The sequence below is a fragment of the Somniosus microcephalus genome, chromosome 1 (genome assembly GCF_052327205.1).
Source record: "Somniosus microcephalus isolate GS21.2 chromosome 1, FLI_Smic_1.0, whole genome shotgun sequence".
Taxonomy (NCBI): Eukaryota; Metazoa; Chordata; class Chondrichthyes; order Squaliformes; family Somniosidae; genus Somniosus; species Somniosus microcephalus.
The window spans coordinates 245071530-245081964 of record NC_140987.1 but is presented as its reverse complement, the minus strand read 5'-3'; the positions used below and the strand labels follow the sequence as shown (position 1 = coordinate 245081964).

Genomic DNA, 10435 nt, shown 5'->3' with positions numbered 1-10435 from the left:
CATCTCCTCCTTATCCAGAATCCATTACACTCCCTTCTCAACTTTGCATGGTACAACAGAGTCCACTATTTTGAGCTTGTTTATTTAGCATCTGGGTGTCTAATAGACATCTGCCATATAACAGATTGAATTTGCAGATTACAGGCAGATTCATTGCTGAAAGACCCACTCAGTGTACATAGCCAGCAGTCAACCCGTTTTACCCCTAGTAATGTTCTGAATGCCATCAATATGCCTATTTTTGTCAGCTCTAACTGCAATTGTTGTTTCCTCATGTGTCTTTGTAAGGAGATTAACTATATCAATATCCTGTCCAGCCTTAACTTATGGTTTTCAGCATAGTTTCCAATCAACTTTATCATAAGCTGCTTTTAGATCTTTGATGTCCATGTATAGCTTACCCTACTTGTATTTCACATATTTGCACAAGGTATGTTATATCAAACAAACAGAGGTGCAAAATTACAACCAAAATTAGCTTGTTTTCTATCCCTAAAGGTTCTCTCCTCAGCTCAGATACCAAGGGAAAAATGCCAAAATGTCTATTGAGCTAATTTGTTTATAGTGGTCAGATCTCAGTATCTCTAATGCTGAAGATAGACATGATAATTAGAACAATTTCCATCTGTGGGTAATCTACAACTTCTGTTCATGCTATTTCTTAGAAATGAGAATCTATCACTCAGACTCTAAACTGTAGCTTAAAGTCGAAATATCATCTTCAATTGGAGCCTTGGCACTTTTACCCATTCAATAGTAATTTAAAGTCTTATTTAATTTATATAATTTTCCATCCCATTTCATTTTAGACTTTTAATATCCCTTCGATGCTAACCTACCAAACACTGCTTATTCCCCTCCATTTAAGCCAATATTTAAACTATTACAGATTATTTGTTTTGCGGTTACTTTTATAGTTGCCTTGACCTCCACCGCTAACCTCCATATTATTCATAATTCTATCTTCTATTGTTCCACTTGTCAAACAAACTTTTAATGTTTGTTTCTCCAGGAGAACAGAGTAACTATCGCCCATCCCTAATTGTCCTGTCAGCGTGTTCTAATAGACATTTAAGATCCCACACAGTATTTGAAGAATAGGGAGCACTCCTAGAGCCCTGGCTAATAGTTCTTCTCAACTACTACCACCACAAAAAAGATTAACTGGCCATTCATTTAATTGTTGTTTGCAGGACATCAGTGGCACAGAATGTCAGCTACATTTCTCTTTATAAGCGTCAGTGCATTCCGAAAATGAATCATTCTGTGAAGCTCCTTGAAATGTTTCAATTACATAATAAGGCACTATATAAATGCAAGTATTTATTTCTAAACATAAATGAATGTTTAAACAGGAACTAAAATGATGCACAAATAGAGAGGTAAAGTCACAGCCCAACTATCAAATTTCTAGCAAAGGCCATTGGATAGCTGATTTCCCCCTCCCGAACCAATGGAGGCAGCACCCCAACTCTTACCCTGACTTTACTCCAACAGGATAATTGAACTTGTTACTTTTGACATGATCCAATTTACATTTTGGGATCATAGTCTCTTTGAAGGTGGCAGGACAAGTTGACATGGCTGTTAAGAAGGCAAATGGGATCTTTGGCTTTAAAAATAAAGAGGCATAGAGTACAAAAGTAAGGAAGTTATGCTAAACTTTTATAAAACACTAGTTAGGCCCCAGCTGGAGTATTGTGTCCAATTCTGGGCACCACACTTTGGGAAGGATGACAAGGCTTTAAAGAGGGTGTAGAGGAGCTTTACTGGAATGGTACCATGGATGAGGCACTTCAGTTATGTGGAGAGAATGGAGAAGCTGGGGTTGTTCTCCGTAGAGCAGAGAAGGTTAAGGGGAGATTTGATAGAGGTGTTCAAATCCTTATTAGAGTAAACAAGGAGAAATTGTTTTCAGTGGCAGAAGGGTCAGTAACCAGAGGACACAGATTTAAGGTAATTGGCAAAAGAGCCAGAGATGATAAGAGGGAAAAAAAATTACGCAGCAAGTTGTGATCTGGAATGCACTGCTTGATAGGGTGGTGGTGAAAGTGAATAAATACTTGAAGGGAGAAAATGTGCAGGGCTCTGGGGAAAGAGCAGGGGAGTGGGACGAATTGGGTAGCTCTTTCAAAGAGCCGGCACAGGCACGATGGGCTGAATGGCCTCCTTCTGTGCTGTATCATTCTATGATTTCACAACAATAATACTGCAATTCCACTTCCCCTCTGCTTGAAAACTATGAAAAGGTTGACATTTATGAACACCTTGTCTCTCAATCAATTTTATGTATTTTTTAATTTGAGGCTGTAATGCTCCATAAAACGAGTTACTATTATTTTCAGCTGTGCCAACATCAGGGAGCATCAAGGACAGGGAATGTCTCAAATGGAGAAAGGGAAATTCAGAGAATATCACTGCTACTGCATACTTGCTGGCAGTCAGTCATATAGAAGCCCATGGCTACAAACATCACTTCGGCATCCCAGGAACGAATAAACAAAATTTTTGGCAGCTAGGGACCTTGGATAGCGAAAGGGGATAAAAAAAAGTTGAAAAAAATCCTTATTATATTATAGTACTAGTATTTGTAAAATATTGCACAGGAAGGTCAACGCTTTGTTATGCAGTACTCACAAAATAAACATTTTCAACAACTTTGTTAATCTTTTTACCCCCTTTTCAAATAATTCTGTAACCAGTAGCACATAACTAGATTTGAATGTCTTTCTTGCCATATTGAACTCTGTGCGACATATTTTTATATGACCCCTGTTATAGCTCTGATAGTTAAAAAAATGAAACATACATTTTAGCAATGCACTTTTGCCCCAGTGTGGAGGTTACTGTTGCTGGCATTAACATTGCAAATGATATAATCGGTTGGTCCGAGAGTGGAGTGTGTCTGCCAGTTACCAGGTGGGAGGTTTGTTTAAAGTAATGAAAGATATGCTGGCAGTTTATTTTGGTCCATTTCATGATATTTGAGATTTTATACTGCTCTAGATCTCAGTGATTCAGCACAGGTCCTTGTATTGATACTATTTAAACTAAGCAGCTGCGATTAGGCACGCGTTTCTATGGTTACGGCTTGTGCATTATAGGTCAATTCCCCTTGCATCAGTTTTACTGGTCACAAAGTACATGAACATTTTTACATTACTCAAACTGGTTAACTAGACTTGTTACTTTTGAGATTATACTTACATTTTGAAGTCACTGATACCATCCTCCCTACATTTTCAAATTAATGTAACGTTCATAGTTTGTGGAATGTGAATTTTTACGTATTCTCTTCAACATATATATTTATTTAAATAATTCTCATGGCAAAATCCAACAGCTAAATGTGCGTTATATGTCAGATTAATTCTCTGTATTAATAGCTAATCTGCAGGTTATTTTGTTAGCAAGTACTCCGATTTAGGTGCACAATTCCAATGTTGCATCACTGTTACTTTTGTATCAACTGAATGAGGCAACTTCACAATCGTAATTATATATTCCGTGTCTAATTTTAGCTACAGCTCAATCGACAGAGACAGCCCCAAAGAGACACTTTCTGTGAACTGAATATTAGATGAACTACAATTTCTGCTGCTAGGTGTTTGCACTTTTTACATACCCACAGGTGCAAAGCTCGCAAATGCACTTCCGCTTCATAGTGTTGATTGCAGTCGGTATAAACCTTACTCTTGCTCCGTGCGTTCTGTGTTGGTTATAAATCCGTGTGGGTAGCTAAGGAATCCGCCCCAGTAACAGCTGAATTCGCAAAACCTCGCCCCGACGTGCATTACTTCAACATGTCACATGGTGAACATAATCCTTTAATTGGGATTGAAATAAAACAGCTCCAACAGCAGAAACAGACCACAAAGAATAACGTTTATCCTTACAAATGGTTAAAGATTGTAGACTGTATTTGAATAGCCAAATTGCTATTAAAGATCGACCTGTTAAGTTTAAAGAAACGTAAAGACGCAACATGTAATTCAAATCGGAAAAAGTCACATGCTTTGAAATGGAGCTGTGCAAATATAGGGCACAAATGTTAAGCGGGTAGGTATGACATTGCTTTGCTATTTTAAGGGAGGCATTAACCTTTTTATTTTAAATGGTTGAGGTCTTCCATTAAATAGCAAAGGAACTTGGAATATTAATCTCCACTGCTGGACCTATTTGTGGAAACATTTTGCAGTCACTTTAATTCTCCTCTCCACTCCCACTCTGACCTCTGTCTTTGGCCTCTTACACTGTTCCAACGAAGCTCAACGTAAGCTCGAGAAACAGCACCTCATCTTTTGATTAGGCTCTTTACAGTCTTCTGGACTCAACATCGAGTTCAACAATTTCAGGCCATAACATCTGCCCTTATTTTTTCAGATGGCAGCTGTTGCTGATTCTGCCATTCCCATTTACATCTCTTCTAGACCCATCTTTTGTTTCTTTTCTTGTCCCATTACCATCTCCTTTTCCTTTGTACAATCATACCTTTTGTCATAGAATCACTCCTGCCTTCCACCCTATCACAGACCTTCCCTTTTGTTCTTTCCTCTCCTCCCCTCCCCCCTTTCCCTGCCCTTGCTTAAAATCTGTTACATCTCTTTTCAAATTCTGATTTAAGGTCATCGACCTGAAATGTTAACTCTGTTTCTCTCTCCACTGATGCTGCCTGACCTGCTCAATATTTCCAGCATTTTCTGTTTCTTTTTGTGAAAACATTTGTCTTACTTGAGATCAAGACCACTGATTCATTGTGAAAATGGTGAATGTGACCCTCAAAACAGCAATAAAAATCCCAGAACTACATCTAATTAAAAACAGAATTTGACCCATTCAACCATCTAAATAGCCTGGTTATTATACCTTTCTATTGTTGCCTTCCCTCTGCCCCCCAAAGGTGCTATTCATTGATAAGATACGGCATAGTAGGCACATGACTAAAGTCAGAGCATGTGGAGTCAGGGGACAAGTAGCAGAATGGATAGCAAGCTGGCTACAAAACAGAAAACAGAGAGAGTAGGGGTTAAAGGTAGACTGGAAAAAAGGCGAGAAGTGGTATTCCACAAGGAATGGTGCTGGGACCACTGTTGTTCACAATTAACATAAATTATTTGAACTCAGGAATCAGAAGTACAATTTCAAAATTTGCAGATAACACGAAATTGGGGGGTATAGTTAATACTGAGGAAGACTGCGACAAAATTCAAGAAGACGTTAATAAACTTGCAGAATGGGTGTGTAAATGGCAAATGAATTTACAATATAGGTAAGTGAGATGATGCATTTTGCTGGAGGAATAAGGCGGCCACCTACTCCTTGGAAAATAATTGTCTCAATGGGGCAGAGGAAGAGGGGGATCTGGGGGAACGCATTCACAAATCTTTAAAAGTAGCAACACAAGTTAACAAGACCATAAAAATGCAAAGAAAGCACTAGGGTTCATTTCCAGAGGAATAGAATTGAAAAGCAGGGAAGTTATGTTAAACGTACATAGAACACTTCGAGTACTATGCACTGTTCTGGTCTCCATATTACAAAAAGGATATAGAGGAGAAGGTGCAAAATAGATTTACAAGGATGGTACCAGAATTGAGAAGTTATACCTCTCAGGAAAGATTAAACAGGCTGGGGCTCTTTTTTCTAGAAAAGAAGGCTGAGGGGCGGCCTAATGGAGGACATTAAAAATTATGAAAGGATTTTTTTTTATTCGTTCATGGGATGTGGGCGTTGCTGGCAAGTCCAGCATTTATTGCTCATCCCATTGATAGAGTAGACATAGAGAAGACATTTTGACTTGTGGGGAGCCCAAAACTAGGGGCCATAAATTAAAAGATAGTCACTAATAAATCCATTAAGGAATTCAGCAGTAACTTCTTTACCCAGAGTGGTTAGAATATGGAACTCGCTACCACATGGAGTGGTTGAGGCGATTAGCATAGATGCATTTAAGGGGAAGCTAGATAAGTGCACGAGGGAGAAAGGAATAGGATATCCTGATAGGATGAGATGAAGTATAGTGGGAGGAGGCTCGTATGGAGCATAAACACAGACCAGTTGGGCCAAATGGCCTGTGTTTGTGCTGTAAATTCTACGTAAAAGAAAAATATCAGAACTAGTTTGAGAGTACCTTCTTCTCCTTCTTAGGCAGTCCCTCGGAACCGAGGATGACTTGCTTCCACATTAAAAATGAGTTCGCTGGTGACTGATTAGTCCAATGCGGGACCTACAGTCTCTGTCACAGGTGGGGCAGACGGTGGTTGAAGGGGTGGGTGGGTGGGGTGCTTGGGTTGACGTGTGCTCCTTGCGCTACCTGCGCTTGGCTTCCGCTTGCTCCCGGCGAAGAGACTTGAGGTGTTCAGCGCCTTCCTGGATGCTTCTCCTCCACTTTGTGCGGTCTTGGGCCAGGGATTCCCAGGTGTCGGTGGGGATGTTACACTTTTTCAAGGTGTTGAGGGTGTCCTTGAAGCGTTTCCTCTGCCCACCTGGGGATCTCTTGCCGTGCCGGAGCTCCGAGTAGAGCGCTTGTTTTGGGAGTCTCGTATCGGGCATGCAGACAATGTAACCCGTCCATCGGAGCTGATTGAGCGTGGTCAAAGCTTCGATGCTGGGGGTGTTGGCCTGAGCAAGAACACTGATGTTGGTGCGCCTATCCTGCCAATGGATTTGCAGGATCTTGCAGAGGCAGCGTTGGTGGTACCTCTCCAGTGCTTTGAGGTGCCTGCTGTACATGGTCCATGCCTCTGAGGCATACAGCAGGGTGGGTATCAATGCTGCCCTGTGGACCATGAGCTTAGTGCCAGGTTTGAGGTCCTGGTCTTCAAACACTCTCTTCCTCAGGCTGCACTGGCACACTGAAGGCGGTGTTGGACTTTGTCATTGACGTCTGCCCTTGTTGACAGTAGGCTCCCGAGGTATGGAAAGTGGTCCATGTTGTCCAAGGCCTTGTCATGGATTTTGATAATCGGGGGCAGCACTGTGTGGCGGGGGCAGGTTGGTAGAGGACCTTTGTCTTACGGATGTTTAGTGTAAGGCCTATGCTCTCATACGCTTCGGTGAAGGTGTTGACGATGGTTTGGAGTTCGACCTCCGAGTGAGCGCAGACGCAAGCATCGTCTGCATACTGTAATTCGACGACAGAGGATGGGACGACCTTGGATCTGGACTGGAGGCGACGGAGGTTGAACAGTTTCCCGTTTGTTCTATAAATTAGCTCCACTCCAGTGGGGAGCTTACTGAGGGTGAGATGGAGCATTGCAGCAAGGAAGATCGAGAAGAGCGTTGGTGCAATGGCACAGCCTTTCTTGACCCCATGGGAGTACCATCAGGATAAGGACTGTAGTAGTTCAAGAAACTGGCCCACCATCACCTCAGGAAAACTTGGGATGAATAAATGTGGCTTTGTCATGATCACTGACACCCTGAGAACAAATGAGTGGAGTGTGTAGCTTTTATTTAACCAATAGAGTTAGGCTGCTTAAAATTTGTATCATTATTGTTGTGCAGCTGTACTTCACATAATCTTTAATTATCTTGGAAGTAAAATCACAAACAAAAAAAGGTAGGTCAGGAAAATAGTTTAAATTAAAACTGCAATTCAAAAAAAAACATACAAATGTGTCAGATTCCAGAGGATTTTAGTTAAACCAGTTGGGATGACAACCCTTAGCTTTCATGATCATTTTATTTCCTGATTTATTGAATTCAATGTCAGAGCTTTTGAACTCAACCTCTGGGTTGCTAGTCCACTACTATAGAGACTTCACTGCCTTATCCTAAAACTATGTGGGAGCACGACTTCCATTAAGGGAATACAATGTGCTACCCAATTACTTTCTCCTCATGTTGGTTTAGGTTGTATTGGAGATCATTGTCCAAAGCATTCATTTTGCCTAGTTCACAAAAGGAGAGTCAACAAAAGGCAGCAAGATTTTCCTTGAAAATTTTCACAAGTTAATTATGGATGAGGACCATTCAGCTCTTATTAGGCTATACATCCTGAAGCACCCTAAAGCTTCCCCCATTGCAGAATCTAGGCATTTCTTAAATGCAACCATGGTTTTCGCTTCCACTTCTCTACCCAGAGCCCATTCCAAGTGTTCTTCACTCTCTGTGTGAAGAATTTCCTGATATCAGTCCTAAAGTTACCTATTACTAGGTCAAAGCTGTGTCCCCTTGTCCTATTCCCACAATTAAATTTAAAACATTTATTTTCCATACTATTTACTATCTTGTATAACTTTGTATGATCACCTCACTAAAATGTCAAAGACACCAGTCTTTTCTCATAGCTCAGGCTGCTGACACTGGAGACACAATTTTAACACTGGGCAGGAATTGGGCGGACGGGGAGAGCAGCGAGCTCTCATTACATCACCTGTGTGAGGCCTGGCGGATTTTACCTCCATAGCCTAATTTTAATATGAATGCCGGGCATTTCTGGGAACAGGTGCAGTTCCCAACAGGCTGCCCAAGGTCGAAACGGGAATACACCTCAACCAAACAGAGCAGGAAGCCCTGGACATTAATGGCCTGGGAAAAGTCAGGGTGCTGGCCTATTGTTGCATTTTGCTAATGTCCAGCCTCTCAGTGGCATGCTAACACTTGTCCCTTTCCTTTAGGTCCTTCTCAGCACCTGGACCCTTCAGACCTCGGTGGCAGACAATCTTCCAGACGATATGTCGTCACATGCTCTATCCCTCGCAAGCACCAGCAGACATTGACACTATGGGGTCGATTTTCTGGCCGCCGTCGGGCGGTTTCCCATGAAGGACTTCCATGAAGGTCTGGTTTCTCTGTTCAACAGATGGCCAACGCTCAAGAGATGTCATTCTCTTATGAGCACTCACCATGTTTTCCGTACCCTGGCGCGTTATCTCCTGCATGGAGGTTGCCAACCTTTCCATGGTGATGCATTCATGCGCTAATGACTCCACAAAGGCTCTGCTCATGGTCGCTATGGACTCCTCCATTCGCTCCACACTCGCAGCGACCCTGGAGACAAAACCTGCCAGAGACTCCTGCATCTGTGCATGGAGATCCATCACCTCTTCTCTTGCGGATGGACCCAGAGGCAGAGGGTCGACATGCAGCGCAGCTGAGCTGAGCTGGCAGAGTCCTGTGCCCTCCGACGAGGACTCTCCACTGCTGTCCCTGTCTCCAGAATCTGCTGAGGCTCACTTGTGAGCTGTGAAACACCAGGTGACAACACTACTCTGTCCCGAAGGTCCCCCCGAGGTGTGAGTGTCTGCACTGGTGCTGGGTGCGCTTACTTCTGCTGACGCTGCGCCCTCAGAGGTTGGAGCTTCCTCGGAGGAGTCTGGCTGCACAGCCTCTTCCTCCTCCACAGTGAGGACGGGGGCTCTGGATGGTACTGTGGGGGAGTAAAGGAAGGAGTTAGAGATGTAATGCCAAGGTTCTTCTGGTGACTCCCAGCGAGTTGGCATCTTCTGACACCTGCATCCATGCAGCATTGGTCTCAGTGGGAGGCCTCTTCATCCCTGACCTAGGGAAGAGGACCTGCCTGTGGGCCCTTACCCCATCCAATAATGCCTGCAGTGAAGCCTCGTCGAATTTGAAGGCAGCTCGGGGTCTGGCACTGGCCACAGCTGCTGCAGGCTCCTCTGCCATCCTGTATGGTTTGTTTGGAAGCCTTCAGAGGATGCAGTGCTTGCTATGGACCTTGAACACACCACGAATGATGACATCATACTGTGGGGATTTCTGACTCGAATTGGACAATTAGCAAGGCTTCCCACATGCTGGGAATTGGCCACGAGGGAAAATTGCGTGGAGCTGGCTGACACTTTATGTGTGTCAGACACCCCACATTCGGGGAAACCCGACCATTTCCCACACAAGCCGAAAATCGGGGCCTATGTGTGGGTTTAACAGTAAGTAAAAGTAGTCTGCATGTGGTGAAACACCCAGCATGATTAAGCAGCCTAGGAGAGAGCTTGCAAGAGGATGAGGTTCTCTCCTAGCTCTGCTGAGGACAGAGATGAGGAATTCAGGGGCCCAGCCATGAACATAGGAACAGGAGGCCATTTAGTCCCTTGAGCCTGTTCTACCATTCAATGAGATCATGGCTGATCTGTGACCTAACTCCATATACCCGCCTTTGCCCCATATCCCTTAATACTTTTGGTTAACAAAAATCTATCAATCCCAGATTTAAAATTAACAATTGATTTAGCATCAATTGCCATTTGCAGAAGAGAGTTCCAACTTCTACCCTCCTTTCTGTGTAGAAGCGTTTCCTAATATCACTGCTGAAAGGTCTGGCTCTAATTTTTAGACTATGCCTCCGAGTCCTAGACTGCCCAATCAGTGGAAATAGTTTCTCTCTACCTACCCTATCTGTTCTCCTGAATATCTTGAAAACTTCAATGAAATCACCCCTTAACCATCTAAATTGCAGGGAATACAACCCTAG

At 42.9% G+C, this 10435-nt stretch overlaps 1 protein-coding gene across 1 annotated transcript in view; it reads right to left on the bottom strand.

The window, feature by feature from the left end:
- The window catches only part of LOC147124688 (stabilizer of axonemal microtubules 1-like), a 146587-nt gene extending 142619 nt beyond the window's left edge, over positions 1-3968 (bottom strand). The window contains exon 1 of the mRNA XM_085991586.1: positions 3626-3968. Within this exon, the coding sequence (XP_085847712.1) occupies positions 3626-3663 (38 nt within the window). The 5' untranslated portion in view covers positions 3664-3968. The remainder of the gene's footprint in view (positions 1-3625) is intronic.
- Between the last annotated feature and the right edge of the window lie 6467 nt (positions 3969-10435).